The sequence below is a fragment of the Rhinoraja longicauda genome, chromosome 7 (assembly GCF_053455715.1).
Source record: "Rhinoraja longicauda isolate Sanriku21f chromosome 7, sRhiLon1.1, whole genome shotgun sequence".
NCBI lineage: Eukaryota > Metazoa > Chordata > Chondrichthyes > Rajiformes > Arhynchobatidae > Rhinoraja > Rhinoraja longicauda.
The window spans coordinates 10,390,433-10,411,132 of record NC_135959.1 but is presented as its reverse complement, the minus strand read 5'-3'; the positions used below and the strand labels follow the sequence as shown (position 1 = coordinate 10,411,132).

The 20,700-nt window shown below is 45.6% G+C and overlaps 1 protein-coding gene across 1 annotated transcript in view; it reads right to left on the bottom strand.

The window, feature by feature from the left end:
• slc9a7 (solute carrier family 9 member 7) overlaps positions 1–20,700 on the bottom strand; it is a 159,857-nt gene that overhangs the window by 56,007 nt on the left and 83,150 nt on the right. The window contains exons 9-12 of the mRNA XM_078402083.1: positions 17,263–17,368; positions 14,641–14,782; positions 10,813–10,918; positions 3,817–3,905 (exon numbers count right to left, since the gene is read on the bottom strand). Coding sequence (XP_078258209.1) covers positions 3,817–3,905; positions 10,813–10,918; positions 14,641–14,782; positions 17,263–17,368 — 443 coding nt within the window. The remainder of the gene's footprint in view (positions 1–3,816; positions 3,906–10,812; positions 10,919–14,640; positions 14,783–17,262; positions 17,369–20,700) is intronic.

Sequence of the window (20,700 nt, the reverse complement as noted above, 5' to 3'; positions counted from 1 at the left end):
CTCACATGCCATGTAGGGCAGCAGATTCCCATCCCTACAGTCTACTACTGAACCAGCTGGAATTCCAAAAAAGTAAATTCATGATTACTAATTACAAGTCTCTGTTCTTAAATTATAGTTGTTAAACTACTTGATTCAAAGTTCTCCAGCTGCAACGGAGGGATTTTAAGGGCAGCGGTAGAGTTGCTGCCTTCAAGCACTAGAGGCCCGGGTTCGATCCTGACTACGGATGCTGTTTGTACAGAGTTTGTACATTCATCCCGTGACCTGCGTTTTTTGTCCCCGGGTGCTCGGCTTTCTTCCCACACTCCAAAGATGTACAGGTTTGTAGGTTAACTGGTTTTGGTAAAAAAATGTAAATTGTCCCTATTGTGTCGGATAGTGAACGTGTACAGGGATCGCTGGTCGGTGCATACTCAGTGGGCTGAAGGGCCCGTTTCTGTGCTGTATCTCCAAACTAAACTAAAATTTTAATATGTTTCCGAATCAATGGTCCAGATCTCTGACTACAGGCCCAATAAATTAACCATTTCACTATCATTCTCCATCTGTATGTTTGATATTGTTCCTATGAAATATTTTACTGTATAAATGCAATTACACATCACAATTATGATCAATGTGCCTTACCCTAATTAGGAACATTAAGGTCAATTATTTTCACGGTCACGGGTAAACTCTGTGCAGACTGGAGTGGAAGTGCGAAGGCTGAAATCAAACTACAAACACTTCGAGAGACACAAGGGACTGCAGATGCTTTAATCTTGAGCAAAGCACAAAATGCTGGAGTATAGAAGTTGGGAGGTCATGCTGCAGTTATAGAAGACATTGGTGAGGCTGTATTTAGAATGTTGTGTTCAGTTCACTGAGGAAGACACAAACAATCTCCCAGAAATACTAAGGGACCGAGGATCTAGTGGGAGGGAGGAACTGAAGGGAATACACATTAGTCAGGAAATGGTGTTAGGTAAACTGTTGGAACTGAAGGCGGATAAATCCCCAGAGCCTGATGGTTTACATCCCAGATTTCTCAAGGAGGTGGCCCTTGAAATCATGGATGCATTGGTGATAATTTTCCAATGTTCTCTCGACACAGGATCAGTTCCTGTGAACTGGAGGATAGCCAATATAACTCCACTTTTTAAGAAAGGAGGGAGAGAGAAAACGGGAAATTATAGACCAGTTAGCCTTACATCGGAAGTGGGGAAGATGCTTGAGTCGATTATTAAAAATGTTATGGCAGCGCATTTGGAAAGCAGTGACAGGATCGGTCAATGTCAGCCGGATTTATGAAGGGGAAATCATGCTTAACTAATCTTCTGGACTTTTTTGAGGATGTAACAAGTAGAATTGATAAGGGAGAGCCAGTGGATGTGGTGTAACTGTACTTTCAAAAAGCCTTTGACAAGATCCCACACAAGATTAGTGTGCAAAATTAATTAATAGAGCACATGGTATTAGGGGTAGGGTATTGACATGGATAGAGAACTGCTTGGCAGACAGGAAGCAAAGAGTAGGAATTAACTGGTACTTTTCAGAATTGCAGGCAGTGAATAGCAGGGTACCGCAAGACTCGGTGCTAGGAACCCAGTTATTTACAATATATATATTAACATTTTAGACGAGGGAATTAAATGTGGCATCTCCAAGTTTCCAGATGACACAAAGCTGGGTGGCAGTGTGAGCTGCGAGGGGGATGCTGAGGCTGTAGGGTGACTTGGACAGGTTGGGTGAGTGGGAAGATGCAGTATAAAGTAGGTAAATGTGAGGTTATCCACTTTGGTGGCAAGAACAGGAAGGTAGATTATTATCTGAAATAGTGTCAGATTAGGAAAAAGGGGAGGTGCAACAAGACCTGGGTGTGCTTGTACATCAGTCACTGAAAGTAAGCATTCAGGTACAGCAGGCAGTGAAGAAAGCTAATGGCATGTTGGCCTTCATTGCGAGAGGATTTGAGTTTAGGAGGTCCTACTGCAATTGTACAGGGCCCTGGTGAGGCTCCACCTGGAGTATTGTGTGCAATTTTGGTCTACTAATTTGAGGGAGGACATTATTGCCATTGAGGGAGTGCAGCGTAGGTTCACCAGCTTAATTCCCGGGATGGCCGGACTGACATACGATGAGAGAATGGGTCAGCTGGGATGTATTCACTGGAATTTAGAAGGATGAGAGGGAATTTTAGAGAAACATACATAAATTCTTAAGGATTGGACAGGCTAGATGCAGGAAAAATGTTCCTGATGTTGGGGGAGTCCAGAACCAGGGGTCACAGTTTAAGACTAAGGGGTAGGCCATATAGGAATGAGATGAGGATTTTTTTTTCCACCCAGAGAGTTGCGAATCTGTGGAATTCTCTGCCACAGAAGGCAGTGGAGGCCAATTCACTGGATGTTTCCAAGCGAGGGTTAGATTTAGCTCTGAAGGCGAAATGAATCAAGAGATATGGGGAAAAAGCAGGAATGGGGTACTGATTTTAGATGATCAGCCATGATCATATTGAATGGCGGTGCTAGCTTGAAGGGCCGAAAGGCCTAATCCTGCATCTATTTTTCTCTGTTTCTGGGCACCATGTTATTGGAAATGTGTTGTTAAACTGGAAATGAGGATGTTGCCAGGACTTGAGGCCTGATCTATAGAGAGGTTGAGCGTCTAGGACTTGGAGCGCAGGAGGATGAGGGGTGAACCTACAGAGATGTACAAATCATGAGAGGAATAGATCCGATAGATGCACAGAGTTTCTTGCCCAGAGTAGGGGAATCGAAAACCAGTGGACATGTTTAGAGTGAGGGGGCAAAGATTTAATAGGAATCTAAGGGGTAACTTTTTCACACAATGTGTGGTGGGTGTATGTAACGACCTGCCAGAGGAGGAGTTGAGGCAGGTACTATCGCAATGTTTAAGAAACATTTAGAAAAGGAACATGGATAGGAAAGGTTTAGAGAGATATGGGCCAAATGCAAGCAGATGGGACTAATGTAGATGGGACATGTTGGTCCGTGTGGGCAGGTGGGGCCGAAGGGCCTGTTTCAACGTCGTATGACTCTAACTCTGCAGGTCAGGAGAATCTGTGGAGGGAATGGACACGCAAAACTTTGAGTCGGTACCCTCTACTTGGAAGAGCAGACAGAGGGGGGCAGTGAGAGAGGGTCTCATGGAACTCCTGTAAGAAAGAGTAGGACTTCTTCAAAGTAGCCATACTTCAAGAAGGTTGAGGCGCAAGAGATTGCAGATGCTGGATTCTTGAGCAAAACAACATTTTTGCAAGTACTGGAAGAACTCAGCGGGTCAGGCAGTATATAATAGAAATACTTCACAAGTTTTTAGAGTAGAATTAGGCCTTTCAGCCCATCGAGTCCACTCCGCCATTCAATCATGGCTGACCTCTGCCTCCTCATCCAATTTTCCTACCTTCTCCCCATAACCCTTGACACCCGTTCTAATCAAGAATGTGTCTATCTCTGCCTTAAAAATATCCACTGACTTGGCCTTCACAGCCCTCTGTGGCAATGAGTTCCACAGATTAACTGCCCTCTGACGAAAGACGTTCCTCCTCACCTCCTTTCTAAAAGATCGCCCATTAATTCTGCGACTATGACCTCTGGTCCTAGACTCTCGCACCAGTGGAATACATCCTGCCCACATCCACTCTATCTGTGCCTTTCATTATTCTGTAAGTTTCAATGAGGTCCCCCCCCTCAACTTTCTAAACAACCAGCGAGTAGAGGCCCAGTGCTGCCGAACGCCTAATTGTCCTGACTGCAAACTAACATTGCAAGTACAAGTACATTGAGGACGGACACCATTGGGACCCCATACCTGTTTTGTTCGATCTCTTGATTCTGGCGACAGGTTGTTGTAAGTATAATGAGCCTGTGTGATACCACAGAACAGAACTGAAACCACACCTGCATGTGAAGAAAGCAAAATTTGTGAAACTCTCTTCATTTTCGAAACCTCATCGGTGAAAACGTCTATGCAGGAAGATAGCAGGTGCAAGATCTCTGTACATGACACTGTCTCACAACAAACAATTCTCATTTCGCTATCTCCAGAACCTCTTTCTAGCGTTTAAATTTTCTCTTCTGGCACCTCCCTGCTTGTACTGTACCTGAAAAGCAGATAGGTGGATTGTTCCATGGTGCAATAATTAAAAAACTATTCTGAAAAGAATCACTCTCCTTTTCTGCATGGTCAGACATGCCACCTTTCGGTTGAAATATGAAACCAAGACCCAGTTCGCCCCGGGAAGAAAATAAAAGATCTCTCTTCACCAAATCAATATCAGGAATTTATGGGGAAATCTTGACAATCATAATGTTCCGAAATGTTTACATTTTTTGCACTAAACGTACACAAAATAAAATCATTGCATTGGAAAATATAACAGTGCACATATTCCAGTGCTAAAACATTGCATTTTAAAATTAAGGAACCATCATTAGAAATTGATTTCCAAAGATACACACTACATTTCCACCAAGCTTCTGACATTTCAGGTCCAACAGTTGGCAGTAAACTGGGACACGAAAGATTTTTTGTTGTGCAGGATGTGTAAGTTTGTAGGTTAATTGGCCTCTGTAAATTGCCCCTACTGTGTAAGGGGGTGGATGCAAAAGTAGTAAAAAATATAGAACGAGTGTGAACGGGTCATCGATGGTTGGCCTGGACTTGGGCTGATGGACCTGTTTCCATACTATATCTTTCAATAAATCATCCGTCGATAACTCTCAGTGTCAAGTGGATCTTGGCTTCAAACCTGCTAATCTCCTTCTGATGTCCCATTTTTTTTTCTCATGTTAAGCTCAGCTGTCAAAGGTTTTTTCCTTCCAACAAGCACAGAAGTGGTCTTATATTCGTGTGATAGGAGCAGAATTAGGCCATTCAGCCCATCAAGTCTACTCTGCCATTCAATCATGTCCGATCCATCTCTCCCTCCGAACCCCAGTCCCCTGCCTTCTCCCCAAATTTGTCCCGCACATCTTTTAAACGTTGCCAGTTTGACCTTTTTAAATGTCATTGCGTTTGTTCTGGGATCTCAGCCGGGGGCGGGGGGGGGGGGGGGGGGGAAGGGGCCTCAGTCTTAATCAGATGTTCGCGTGATGTGCCATCAGAGTGCATGCCTGGATTTTGTGCTGAATTCCCTGAAATTGAACTGTTCATTGAAATGGAAATCGATCTGTTCCTTTGAAGAGCTAAAGATCAAAGGATAGTTTGTCCCCTTGCATTTTACTTTGCAGAATCTGTTGTTGGGGTCCTTGTGTTCATAAGTTCATAAGTGATCGGAGCAGAATTAGGCCATTCAGCCCATCAATTCTACTCCACTATTCAATCATGGCTGATCTATCTTTCCCTTTTAACCCCAATCTCCTGCCTTCTCCCCATAACCCCTGACACCCGTACTAATCAAGAATCTACCAATTCTCTGCCTTACAAATATCCATTGACTTGGCCTCCGCAGTCTTCTGTGGCAATGAATTCCACAGATTCACTAGCCTCTGACTAAAGAAATTCCTCCTCATCCCCTTCCTAAAGGAATGTCCCTTAATTCTAAGGCCATGACTTCTGGTCCAAGACTCTCCCACTAATTGGAACCATCCTCTCCAAATCCACCCAATCCAAGCCTTTCACTATTCAGTAAGTTTCAGTGAGGTCCCCCCTCATCCTTCTAAAGTCCAGCGTGTACAGGCCCAGTGCCATCAAAGGATCATTATATGTTAACCCACTCATTCTTGTAAACCTCCTCTGGACCCTCTCCAGAGTCAGCACATCCTTCCTCAGCTATGGTGCCTAAAATTGCTCACAATACTGCAAATGTGGCCTGACCAGCACCTCTTAGAGCCTCAGCATTACATCCCTGTTTTTACAATCTAGCCCTCTTCAAATAAATGCTAGCATTGCCTCTTCTTTCTACTGGGCACACAGCATTTCCATCCCATATCTATCCTTTGTAGCAATCTCTCCTATTTGACCTTGCCAAAGGCCTGACTGGTCCATATGGGCAACCTCAACCACATTGCCTGCATCAATACACTTCAATACCTCTTTAAATAAAAAACAATCAATTTGATTAGACAGGATTTCCCCTGGGACAGCTGGGTTGACTATTATTGATTAATTCCTGCCTTTCCAAGCGCAGGTTAATCCTGTCCCTCATAAGTATGTTCCAATCACTTCTTTACCATTAACCTTAACGGTGGCACAGCGGTAGAGTTGCTGCCTTACAGCGCCAGAGACCCGGGTTCGATCCTGACTACGGGTGCTTGTCTGTGCAGAGTTTGTACATTCTCCCCGTGACCTGCGTAAGTTATCTCAGAGAACTTCAGTTTCCTCCCACACTCCAAAGAAGTAGAGATTGTACGTTAATTGGCTTGGTATAAAATGTAAATTGTCCCTGGTGAGTGTAGAATAGTGCGGATTCGGTGCGCCGAAGGGCCTGTTTCGGTGCTGTAACTCTAAACTAAATGAAACTAAACTAAACTTAGACTCACAGGCCTGTAAGTACCTGGCTTGTCCCTCCCTGGAGGATCTCAAATATGATGCCTACCATTCATCTGGGATCTCACTTCTGACTTACTTGGGGAAAGGCGAAGGGGTAAGGGTTTCGGCAGATGCGTATAAGAACTAAGATAGCAGCAAAACTTCCAGAGTGAATTCCTTCCGTTTAGCTCCAATGCTCTTCAGCCTAAAAAAACCTGCACCTCTACTATATGTAGTATGACATTGTCAGCACCCTTCAAATCTTGCTGCAGCGGTGACCAAGATAGGTGGACAGTTTAGTGCCAAGGGCTTTGAGCTCTGTCCATGATTCAACTTGATTGAGGTCAACTGTGGGTCCATTGACCCACATATCTCCGAAACTCTAATGACTTTTATCATATAAAACTCCATCAGTCTAATTTTCGAATGCCCCTGTTCCCTGTATTTTTCCTGAGTGTTGCAGCTTTTCACTTTTCCATGTCAGGAAGTGCTTCCCAACTCCTGAACGGTCCAGGTCCAACTTTAAGGCGGCTGTCAACTTTTCCTGGATTCTCCACAAGAGGAAGCAATTTGAGTCTCCGTTTATCAAGTCCGATAATCATCTCAACAATTCAATCAGATCATCCGTTAATCTTCAATGCTTGAGGGAATGCCATGTTTGTTTATAAAAGCTATCCTTAACGTATCAGTAATTGCGTCCTCTGGAGCAACATTCAGACAGCTCAGAGTTAACGTCACAAGGGCCACATGCGATGGTTACTTTTGCTTCATCAGTTTGGAGTTACTCAAAGCAATGCCAAAGCTACACCCAGCCTTAAACCGCTGCATTTCTGGGAGCCTGCTTTAATGCTTGTATACACCCACTGGCTCTGACAAGCTGGGAGCAGAGCTGTAGTATCATAGAATTTGTAATGGAGTGCTTTGGCCTGGTCCTACTTTTACCACGGAATGGATAGAGCACAGAATGCAGACATTCGGCCCATCACATCTGCCCTGGCTTTCTACCAGGCTTTCAATCCCACTGGATCTTTCTCCACAGCCTTCTCATCGAAACATATTCCTCTTTTGAGAATTTCCTCTTGAAAGCCACAATGGAGCCGACCTCCCCCACATATACACGGAGTGCTTTGCAGATTCCTCATGTCATTCTTTATTTTATACCCGTGATCTCTGGTCCTTAACCTCTTGAAAACAGGTACACCCTCTTGGAAGCTGTCGCGACCGAAGACGCTGCCAGTCTGAGCGGCGGGCAGGTCTGCGAGTCAAAACATGGCGCTGAGGCAAAGCCGAAGAGACCGACGTCAGGCAGAGCCTTGGTAGTAGGGGACTCCATAGTGAGAGGTACAGACAGGGGTTTCTGCGGCAACAGGTGGGATTCAAGGATGGTGTGTTACCTCCCTGGTGCCAGGGTCCAAGATGTCACGGACCGATTGCAGGGCATCCTCAAGGGGGCAGCCGGAAGTGGTAGTGCATGTCGGCACAAATGACGTTGGGAAAAAGAGGAAAGAGATTCTGCAGCATGACTTCAGAGAGCTCAGAAGAAGGTTGAAAACCAGGACCTCCAGGGTGGTTATCTTCCAGTTCCTCGTGCTGGTGAGGCCAGGAACAGGGAGATACAGGACCTGAATGTGTGTCTGAGGAGCTGGTGCAGGGGATAGGGATTTAGATTCTTAGACCACTGGGATCTGTTTTGGGGTAAGGGGGAATTGTACAAAAGGGACGGGTTGCACCTTAACAGGCGGGGACCAGCATTCTGGCAGGCAGGTTTGCCACTGCTACACGGGCGGGATTAAACTAACTGGGGGGGGGGGGGGGGGGGAGACAAATTTGAAATACAAGGATGGAGTTAAAGGGAAAGAGAGTATAGGAAAAGTTAAAGACACCAGAATTAACGGGACAGAAAGCTCACGAAGGGATAGGAGAGTATGGCCAAGTGTAATAGAAATCGATGTGAAAGGTGAGGTGAGTAATGGATTCAAAATATTATATATGAATGCGCGAAGTATAAGAAGTAAAGTGGATGAGCTTGAGGTTCAGTTAGAGATTGGCAGATATAACAATGTGGGGATTACAGAGACATGGTTGCAGGAGGATCAAGTCTGGGAACTGAATATTCAGGGTTATGCGTCCTATAGAAATGGGGGCAGGTGGACAGAGGAGGTGGGGTAGCTCTGTAGGTGAGGGATGAAATTCAGTCCCTTGCGAGGGGTAACATAGGGACTGACGAGGTAGAGTCACTGTGGATAGAATTGAGGAATTGTAAAGGTAAGAAGACACTAATGGGAGTTATCTACAAGCCCCCAAACAGCAGCCTGGATATGGGGTGCAAGTTGCAGCAGTTAAAATTGGCGTGTAACAAAGATAATGCCACTGTGGTGATGGGAGATTTTAATCTGCAGGAAGACTGGGAAAATCCCCCAAAAGGGGAGTTTGAAGAGTGCCTCCGAGATGGATTCTTAGAGCAGCTTGTACTGGAGCCTACCAGAGAAAAGGCAATTCTGGATTTAGTGTTGTCTAATGAACCAGATTTAATAAGGGAACTCAAGATAAAGGAACCGCTAGGAGGTAGTGACCATAATATGATAAGTTTTAATCTGCAATTTGAGAGGGAGAAGGTTAAATCAGAAGTGTCAGTGTTGCAGTTGAACAAAGGGGACTATGAAGGCATGAGAGAGGAGCTGGCCAAGGTCGACTGGAAAGGAATGACAGTGGAACAGCAATGGCAAGAATTTCGGGGCATAATCCAGAAGATGCAGGATCATTTCATTCCAAAGAGGAAGAACGATTCAAAGGGGAGGAAGAGACAACCGTGGCTGACAAGGGAAGTTAGCGATGGAATAAAACTAAAAGAAAAGATGTATAACATAGCAAAGTGGACCGGGAAGGCAGAGGATTGGGAAACTTTCAAAGGACATCAGAAGGTAATAAAAAGGGCAATATGGGGTGAAAAGATGAAGTACGAAGGTAAGCTTACCAAGAATAAGCAGAATTAGGCTATGAGGCCCATCAAGTCTATCATATCATATCATATCATATATATACAGCCGGAAACAGGCCTTTTCGGCCCTCCAAGTCCGTGCCGCCCAGCGATCCCCGTACATTAACACTATCCTACACCCACTAGGGACAATTTTTACATTTACCCAGCCAATTAACCTACATACCTGTACGTCTTTGGAGTGTGGGAGGAAACCGAAGATCTCGGAGAAAACCCACGCAGGTCACGGGGAGAACGTACAAACTCCTTACAGTGCAGCACCCGTAGTCAGGATCGAACCTGAGTCTCCGGCGCTGCATTCGCTGTAAAGCAGCAACTCTACCGCTGCGCTACCGTGCCGCCCATCTACTCCGCCATTCAATCCTAACTTTCCCTCCAAACCCTATTCTCCTGCCTTCTCCCTATAATCCCTGACACCCGTACTAATCAATCATTTATCCATCTTTGCCTTAAAAATATCCATTGACGGCGTCCACAGCCTTCTGTGGCAATGAATTCCACAGGTTCACCTCCCTCTGACTAAAGAAATTCCTCCTCATCTCCTTCCTAAAGGTACGTTCTTTAATTCTGAGGCCGTGCCCACTGGTCCTAGACTCTCCCACCAGAGGAACCATCCTCTCCATGTCCACTCCATCCAGGCCTGTGTCAACATCAAATGCATGGTTAATTTACCATTGGCCTGCCACTATCCACAAGGAATGAATTAATAAGGAATTGACTACCGATTCCATCTGACCTAGCACAACAATTTGCACATCTACACTTAGTTTATGTGTAGGAAGGAACTGCAGATCTGGGCGGCACGGTGGCGCAGCGGTAGAGTTGCTACCTTACAGCGAATGCAGTGCCGGAGACTCAGGTTCGATCCTGACTACGGGCGCCGTCTGTACGGAGTTTGTACGCTCTCCCCGTGACCTGCGTGGGATTTCTCCGAGATCTTCGGTTTCCTCCCACACTCCAAAGACGTACAGGTATGTAGGTTAATTGGCTGGGCAAATGTAAAAATTGTCCCTAGTGGGTGTAGGATAGTGTTAGTGTGCGGGGATTGCTGGGCGGCGCGGACCCGGTGGGCCGAAGGGCCTGTTTCTGCGCTGTATCTCTAAATCTAAATCCTGGTTTGCACGAAAAGAGACACAAAATGCTGCTGTAACTCAGTGGGCAGCATCTCAGAAGAGAAGGAATGGGTGACGTTTCGGGTTGAGACCCTTCTTCAGACTCAGGGTGGGAAAAAGGGTCTCGACCCAAAACGTCACCTATTCCTTCTCTCCAGAGATGCTTACACTGACTATATATCCGATTGCCACTCATGTTTGTCGTGCTTGCAAGCTTCTACTTACCGGTGAAGCCACAGGCTTCTGCCAACAGGAAGGTGCTCCAGGACATTAAGAAAAACAGCGCCGTCTCCAGGAGTGGGAAACAATGCAGTTTGGTGAACTTGGTGACGTGAGAAACAGCAGTTAAAGAAAGGTCTTAAAATTTGTAGCGTTCATAGAACCAAGCACAATGGCCCAACTCATCCACTCCAAACAAGTTAACTAAAGATGGACACGAAAAGCTGGCGGTAACTCAGCGGGAAAGGCAGCATCTCTGGAGAGTGATGTTTCGGGTCAAGACCCTTCTTCAGACGAACTAACTAACTTCAAGTTAACTGAGTTAATAGTTGCCTCCGCCAGGCCCAAATTCCTCCAAATCTTTCCGATCCATGGACCTGTCCAAGCATCTTTGAAATGTCATAATTGTACCAGCCTCTAGCAGCTCATTCTTTACATGCACAACTCTCTGCACGAAAGAAATTGTCCCTCACATTCACTTAAGGTGAACAAAGAGCAAACAACTGGCTTGCTTTATCATATTGAAAACAAAAGTGTTGCCACTGAGACGGCTTCTTGCACATTCTCATCAAATGCAGCACCTTTGGAGAGTAGAGACTGCCTCAGTGAGAAGCTAGGGTTCAATTCTGGTCTCAGATGTTGGCTGTGTGGAGTTTGCACGTTCTCCCTGTGACTGCCTGGGTGCTCGAGTTTCCTTGCATATGCTGATGTAGGGCGGCATGGTGGCGCAGCGGTAGAGTTGCTGCCTTACAGTGCCAGAGACCCGGGATTGATTCTGACTATGGGTGCTGTATGTACGGAGTTTGTGCGTTCTTCCCGTGACTGCGTGGGTTTTCCCCGGGTGCTCCGGTTTCCTCCCACACGCCAAAGAAGTACAGGTTTGGAGGTGAATTGGTTTCGGTAAAGATTGTCCCCCCGTGTGCGGGATAGTGCTAGGGGATCGATGGTCGGCGCAGACTCGGTGGGCACAAGGCCTGTTTCCGCGCCGTATCTCTAAACTAAAAAATCGTAACCTTTGGATTTGAAGAAAATATGGGGAGAATAAAAAATGGAATTCAATGGGTTGGCGTAAAAACGAATGGTTGACGGTCAGAGCAGACTCATTGGGCCGAAGGGCCCACATCTGTACGTTATCTCGCCCTGATTCTAAGTCGTTAAAGATCACGATAGGATCAGAATGAAAGACATCTCTAGATGGCATGGTAGCGCAGCGGTAGAGTTGCTGCTTTACAGCGAATGCAGCGCCGGAGACTCAGGTTCGATCCTGACTACGGGTGCTGCACTGTAAGGAGTTTGTACGTTCTCCCCGTGACCTGCGTGGGTTTTCTCCGAGATCTTCGGTTTCCTCCCACACTCCAAATACGTACAGGTATGTAGGTTAATTGGCTGGGTAAATGTCAAAATTGTCCCTAGTGGGTGTAGGATAGTGTTAATGTACGGGGATCACTGGGCGGCACGGACTTGGTGGGCCGAAAAGGCCTGTTTCCGGCTGTATATATATGATATGATATGATATGATGATATGTAATCAGTGTTATTATTAACGGAATATCCTATACCACATTTTGGACTTGTGGAATTACACTCTTAGTGTCAAAGTTTCCGCTTGAAGCCCTGTTACGTTGTTTCAAATTCTACAAATATTGCAACAATTTTGAAAAATATGCTTAGTCCTCCCCTTGGCCAGAGTTCCTGTCCCAAATTCCTTATTATTTTTATTCCCTTGTCGTGTATCTGACATGTAAATGTAAATGGCTCAACTGTAATCATGTATTGTCTTTCCTCTATCTGGTTAGCCACTCAACAAAAGCTTTTCACTGTACCTCGGTACACGTAACAATAACAATGAACTAAAAATTCAAGACAGCTTGCACAATCAGGCTGCATCTTAAAGGAAATTTGCTTTGGAAAGAAATATCCCTCACTGGATACGAATGTAACAAGGTTCAGTGTGATCACATTTTTTCTGCAGTAATAATCATAGTAAACAAACATATTTCAAAAATAATTCACCCTTTATGAATAAACCTTCTTTAAAAAATATATATATATAGTTTTACTGGTTAGATTGAGGCACAGTAAAAAAATCCTCAACTCATTCTCATAAAAAAAGGACAAACAAAAAGTGTATCAATGAGCATCTTTGACCAATACTAATCCCCCACTCAACATCAGTAAAGCAGATTATTTGTGCAGGAAGACTTTGATCAGACATTGACCATCTGCTTTGATCTGTCATTTTCACACCTTAGCCTTCCATATCTCCAGACTCCCTCTCCCCTGACTCTCAAACTGAAGAAGGGTCTCGAACCGAAACGTCACCCTCTCCCGCCGAGTTACTCCAGCATTATAGTGTTGAGAAGCAGATTATTTGGTTGTTTTCAAATCACTCTTAGTGGCAGGTCGCTGCTCACAAATTAGCGGCCACATTTCCTACATTGAAATAGTGCCTACATTCCAAAAGCAGTTCACTGGCAGCAAAACTGAGGGTATGTCATGAAATTATCTTTTCTCTTGAAGTCTATCTTCTTGCCACCACAGGGGGCAGTTTCATTTTTTGGAATGTCTTCTGAGACCCACAAAACCATCCACTCTTATGGGGAGGAACCTACTAACTCTACAATCTTTTAAACGATATGGAAACTTTTATCGTTGAATCGTATTCTGTAACATTTTGGATTAGATAAGCGGATATCGGGGAAATTTTTGCCACAAAAAAAAAAGAAAACCGGCAAGAAAAATCCTGTATCATTTGGGTGACACGGTGGAGCAGCGGTAAAGTTGCTGCCTTACAGCGCCGTAGAGACCCCGGTTCGATCTTGATTACGGGTGCTGTCTATGTGGAGTTAGCACGTTCTCCCTGTGACCATGTGGGTTTTCTCCGGGTGCTCCGGTTTCCTCCCGCACTCCAAAGACATAGTGGTTAATTGGCTTCTGTAAATTGTAAAATGTCCCCAGTATGTAAGATAGTGCTACTGTACGGGGTGATCGCTGGTCGGCTTAGGCTCAGTGGGCCGATGGCCCTGTTTCCATGATGTATCTATAAAGTCTAAAGTAAAAGTCTAATTTGGAACCAGACACAGCGAAATGTCGTTTTATCTTCCCGATCCTTTATGGAGACACAAGGAACAGCAAATAGGGAATCTTGAGCAAAATGAAAAGTTTAGATGGGGCATCTTGGTCGGCAAGGACAAGTCGGGCCGAAGGGCCTGTTTCCCTGCTGCATGACTCTAAGCAATGGAAGCCAGCCTGGCTCAGGTGGTCGCACGAGTCATGGGTCCAAGCCTCTCTCCGACATCAAGTGTGTATTTTCCAAGACGATCCCTCAGGATAGAACTGCTGGAATGCCAGACATCCCACCACTCAGATGAGCCATTAATCTGAGCGTCTGCCTACCCCCTCAGGAGGCTAATAGATCACAGAGAACTACTTGAGAGACAGCAGGATTCCTCCTGTGTAAGAAGGAACTACAGTTGCTGGTTGAGACCAAAGACCATAAGTGGGATATAAATGGAGTCCTTGGAAGGGAGACACAAAATGCTGGAGTAACTCAGTGGGACAGGCAGCATCTATAAGCTAGGAGTGGAATTAGGCCATTCGGCCCATCAAGTCTACTCTTCCATTCAACCATGGCTGACCTATCTCTCCCCCCTAACCCCATTCTCCTGCCTTCTCCCCGTAACCTCTGACACAATAGACACAACAAGCTGCAGTGACTCATCTCCTGTTGTTCTGGCCTCTGTCAAACACCATAAAGTATCATGCTTTCCACAATATTATAGTGTTGCACGCAGGTACCACATGTACACCTCTGCCACCATACTGAAAGGATATTAGAGCGGTCAGCACACCAGTCACTGCTCCCATGGCAAAGGAACCACTGAATATCCCAAGAAAGACTCCCACACACTTGAAGAAAGCAGCAGCATCAAAGGTGTGGCTGTTCTCCCCCGCCGGCTGGTAAGCGACAATCGACCTGAAGAACAAAGACAATGATCGAAAATATTAAACAAACATGGTTTCAATCTTCCGAACAGCTCCATCCAAGAAATTGCAGCGAATTTTGCACGCAGCCTAGACCATCACACTAATCAACCTCCCTTCCAAAGACGCGTAGGAAAGAACAGCAGGTGCTCGTTTTAAATCGAAGGTAGACACACAATGCTGGAGGTACTCAGCGGGACAGGCAGCATTTCTGGAGAGAAGGAATGGGTGACGTTTCGGGTCGAGGCCCTTCTTCAGACTGATAACCTCTCCAGAGATGCTGCCTGTCCCGCTGAGTTACTACAGCATTTTGTGTGTCCCTTTTCCAATGACTCCATTTATATCTCACGCTGCCTCGGCAAGGCCAGCAGCATAATCAAGGACGGGTCGCACCCTGGCCACTCCCTCTTCTTCCATCTCCCGTCGGGCAAAAGGTATAGAAGTGTGAAAACGCACACCTCCAGATTCAGGGACAGTTTCTTCCCAGCTGTTTTCAGGCAACCCAATCATCCTACCACAACCAGAGTGCAGTCCTGAACTACTATCTCCCTCATTGGTGACCTTCGAACTATCTTTGATCAGACTTTGCTGGCTTTACCTTGCACTTAACGTCATTCCCTTTATCATGTATCTCTACACTGTAAATGGCTCGATTGTAATCATATATTGTCTTTCCGCTGACTGGATAGCAAGCAAAAAAAGTTTTTCACTGTACCTCGGTACACATGACAATAAACTAAACTGAAACTGAAATCTACAAAAGCAACACTGTATATTTACGCAAAGGACTGCAAGTCTTGGTTTACAAAATAAGACACAAAGTGGTGAAGTAACATAGTGGGTCGTGCAGCATGTCCGGAAAACATCAATAGATGCCATTTTGAGTCAGCACCCTTCTTCAGACTGTTGTAGTGGGGTGGCGGGGGGGAAGAAGCTGGAAGAAAGACGATAGCTTGCTTTTTTTAAACGCTATAACAGCGGTAGAGTTGCTGCCTTACAGCGAATGCAGCGCCGGAGACTCAGGTTCGATCCTGACTACGGGTGCTGTCTGTACGGAGTTTGTACGTTCTCCCCGTGACCTGCGTGGGTTTTCTCCAAGATCTTCAGTTTCCTCCCACACTCCAAAGACGTACAGGTTTGTAGGTTAATTGGCTGGGCAAATGTAAAAAAATTGTCCCTAGTGGGTGTAGGATAGTGTTAATGTGCGGGGATCGCTGGGCGGCGCGGACCCGGTGGGTTGAAGGGCCTGTTTCTGCGCTGTATCTCTAAATCTAACAAAAAAATCGATTCCCACCCATTCCCAGTCTGACCTTTCTGTTCTGGGCCTCCTCCATTGTCAGGGTGAGTGAGGCCCAGCGCAAATTGGAGGAACAGCACCTCATATTTCGCTTGGACAGTTTACACCCCAGCCGTTTGAACATTGACTTCTCCAACTTCAGGAGAAGTCCCTGCTTCCCCTCTCTATCCCCTCCCCCTTCCCAGTTCTCCCACTAGCCTTCCTGTCTCCGACTACATCCTATCTTTGTCCCGCCCCCTCCCCTGACATCAGTCTGAAGAAGGGTCTCGACCCGACACGTCATCCATTCCTTCTCTCCTGAGATGCTGCCTGACTCGCTGAGTTACTCCAGCATTTTGTGTCTGCATCTGATTTTAACCAGCATCTGCAGTTATTTTCCTACATAATTTCCTCTCTCTCTCACTCACTCTCTCTCTCTCTCTCTCTACTTTTTGTAATTGCTCTTAACAGTTTAGTGTGTTCTTGCTACCAGTCATTACAATATTTCGGAGGTATTGTTATCGTAGTTTATACCTTTTCCGAATTATGGACAAAATTGACGTCAGGATGTCTGTAAAAACAGATCCCATTCATTATCTAGAAGTGACCTTTACTGGTGACTTATCAGTCCCCTGGGGACCAGCATTGAACTGATAACTAACTGACGTCATGGAAGCCTGTATGTGCCTGGTCATTCAGTTGCCAGGGGAAACCAATAGTCCTCTGGTATGTAATGTTCGTAAGTTTATAGGAGCAGTGTTAGGCCATTCGGCTGATTAAGTCTACCCCGCCATTCAATCATGGCTGATCAATATTTCCCTCTCAACACCATTCTCCTGCCTTGATTTGGGCTCCACGGCCTTCTGTGGCAATGAATTCCACAGGTTCACCACCATCTGACTAAAGAAATTCCTCCTCATCTCATTTATGAAAGTATATCCTTTTATTCTGAGGCTGTGTCCTCCGGTCCAAGACTCTCCCACTGGTAGAAACATCTTCTCCACAGTCCACTCTATCCAGGCCTTTCACTATTCGGGAAGGTTCATTGGGGTCCCCCACTCACTTTGATCATTTTTACCATCATCATTCGGACTAGTGCTCCTTCAACAATTCGCGCGTCTGTTCCACCCGTCGCGGAAAGGCAGCGTGGATCAGGCGGTGACAGAACAATTCTGAACAAACGTTGCCCCACTTACGATGAGAGCACAATGGCGACAGCGTCGTTCAGCACACTCTCTCCAAACAGCAGAGCATAAAGGTCAACGTCCACTTGAAGCTCATTGAAGATGGCAAGGACGGTCACTGTAACAACAGGAAACAATGCGAATGGGTGGCTTGAAGCAAAACACAACACCTTGCTTTACATTCAATAAAAAGAAATGAGCAAGGTTTCAGAGCGCAATTTTAGGGAGTTATTTTCTTTATCGTGCTTTTATTGCTTCAATTCTCTCTCCGCCAGCCTCTTTATTTCATCCTCTACCAACCTAAGTGCTTTCCAATCTCAGCAGTTTGTATCCTTTCTCATTCGAGAGTTTGCTGACATACTGTTGCAACAATGCTCCTGATTGAAATTCTCATCGTGTATCCACATTTCACCTTTCCTTCTCTCTCGATCATCCCCAGTTGCAAATCTCTTACAACTCTGCTCTCTTTTGGCTATTCGCACATCTCCAATTCCTTTACATAATCTCTCTGGCTGCTGTATGTTCAATTGTCTTGATTCATGGTCCCAGCATTCTTTTCCAAAACATCGCATCATCTCAAATATGCTCCTTGAAAGGCAACCAATCTTCTTGCCACTTGTCCCAGTATCTCATTATGTGGCTTGGTACCATTGAAGTCAGCACGGAATCTGCCCCTTCGACCCAACTTGCCCACTCTGACCAAGATGCCACCACCTACACTTATCCCACCTGCCTGAGTTTGGCCCATATCTCTCAAAACCTTTTCCTATCCATGCACCTGTCCGAATGCCTTTTAAATATTGTTATAGTACCTGCCTCAACTACCTCCTCTGGCAGCTCATTCCATACACAAACAACCCTCATAAATTCATAACTTTGAGGAACAGAATTAGGCCATTTGGTCCATCAAGTCTTCTCCACCATTCAATCATGGCTGATCTATCTTTCCCTCTCAACCCCATTCTCCTGCCTTCCCCCCATAACCCCCCGACACCTGTACCCTCTGTGTTAAGCCACATACTTTCTCCCGTAAATTATATATCAGGGCTGTATTAAAAAGGTCTGATATAAATGATAATGTTTCAGGAGCCATTTGGAACAAATTTAAACCAGGTTTCTATCTTGTTGACAAAGAAAGATTTATAAAAAATTTGGTTGCTCTTTAGGTAGTGTATCAAATTAAAAGTACCATCAATTAGTGCATTATCTGGTGACAGACCCCAGTTCCATGAAATGAAGGGAATGACATGGAAAACTATCATTGCAGGATCAATGTTTAAGTGCGCTTGTTACAAAAATGGAAAATGTCATCAGTTTTGTTTCCAATTTCCAAGTTCCCGCAGGTTAACCTGGTTCACCACAGCCACTCTCTCTTTCATGCCACTCTCTTTCGTGCTGTGGTCAGTAGCCAAGACAAGCTCACAATCTCTGCGCCTTCACAATCTTCCTTCCGCCCTTGATTCCATTCTCCCAGTTTTTGACACATTTGTTTGGAGACTGCCGCTTTGTACACTGCCAATTCCAATGAGACTTCTTGTCCGCTCAAGTGAGGCTTCTCCTTCTGTCTGGCTAACAGGATCTTTACTTCCTTTCCCTTCTCCTCTCCTCTTTCACCCCGCCACCTTCGGTACTATTTCAAATCCTTTCCGAAACAGAAAGGTTCATGTATAGAGTCACACAGTGTGGAAAAGAGGCCTAACTTCCCCCATCGACACGAGTCCCACCTGCCCGCGTTTTGGCCTATATCCCTCTAAACCTGTCCGATCTATGTACCTGTCCAAATGTCTCTTGCATATGAAATGCAATAGACAATAGACAATAGGTGCAGGAGTAGGCCATTCAGCCCTTCGAGCCAGCACCGCCATTCAATGCGATCATGGCTGATCACTCTCAATCAGTACCCCGTTCCTGCCTTCTCCCCATACCCCCTCACTCCGCTATCCTTAAGAGCTCTATCCAGCTCTCTCTTGAAAGCATCCAACGAACTGGCCTCCACTGCCTTCTGAGGCAGAGAATTCCACACCTTCACCACTCTCTGACTGAAAAAGTTCTTCCTCATCTCCGTTCTAAATGGTCTACCCCTTATTCTTAAACTGTGGCCCCTTGTTCTGGACTCCCCCAACATTGGGAACATGTTTCCTGCCTCTAATGTGTCCAATCCCCTAATTATCTTATAAGTTTCAATAAGATCCCCCCTCATCCTTCTAAATCTCCCACCCGACACCTCCCCCTGAAGGTTGCCAGACCAGCTGAACCTGGCTAGTCACCATGTTAGCCTGGGTTCTTTTTCATTCCAGAGTTTGCTGACCCACGACATAGAACATAGAACAGCACAGCACAGGAACGGGCCCTTCAGCCCACAATGTTTGTGCCGAACATGATGCCACGTTAAACTGGTTTTGTCTACCTGTACGTGATCCATATCCCTCTATTCTCTGCACTTCCATGTGCCTGTCTAAAAGCCTCTTAAACACCACTATCGTACCTGCCTCCACCAGCACCCCTGGCAATCACTCTATGTAAAAAAACTAGCTCCACTCATCTCCATTAAACGTTCCCTCTCACACTGTATAGCTATGCCCTCTCGTGTTGGACATTTCCACCATGGGGGGAAAAAGGTTCTGACTGTGTACCATGTCCACACCTCTTATAATTTTAAATAATTCTTTCAAGTCTCCCCTCAACTTCTGACGTTCCAAAGAAAATGATCCGGGTCCACCTTAGCTCTCCCTGTTGCTGAAACCCTCTAAATCCAAGAAACATCCTGGTAAAACACCAATGGAACGTCTCCAAAGCCTGCACATCTTTCCTGCAATGGGGAGACCAGAACTGCACGCAATACTCCAGCAATGCTTGCGATTTAACGTTCCCATCATGTTATAACAAACAAACAAACAAACAAACAAACAAACAAACAAACAAACAAACAAACAAACAATCTCTCTCTCTCTCTCTCTCTCTCTCTCTCTCTCTCTCTCTCTCTCTCTCTCTCTCTCTCTCTCTCTCTCTCTCTCTCTCTCTCTCTCTCTCTCTCTCTCTCTCTCTCTCTCTCTCTCTCTCTCTCTCTCTCTCTCTCTCTCTCTCTCTCTCTCTCTCTCTCTCTCTCCTCTCTCCTCTCTCTCTCTCTCTCCTTCTCTCTCTCTCTCTCTCTCTGTCTGTTAGATGCAGGAAACATGTTCCCAATGTTGGGGGAGTCCAGAACAAGGGGCCACAGTTTAAGAATAAGGGGTAGGCCATTTACAGCTGAGATGAGGAAAAACTTTTTCAGTCATAGAGTTGTGAATCTGTGCAATTCTCTGCCTCAGAGGGCAGTGGAGGCCAATTCTCTGAATGCATTCAAGAGAGAGCTAGATAGAGCTCTTAAGGATAGCGGAGTCAGGGGGTATGGGGAGAAGGCAGGAACGGGGTACTGATTGAGAATGATCAGCCATGATCACATTGAATGGTGGT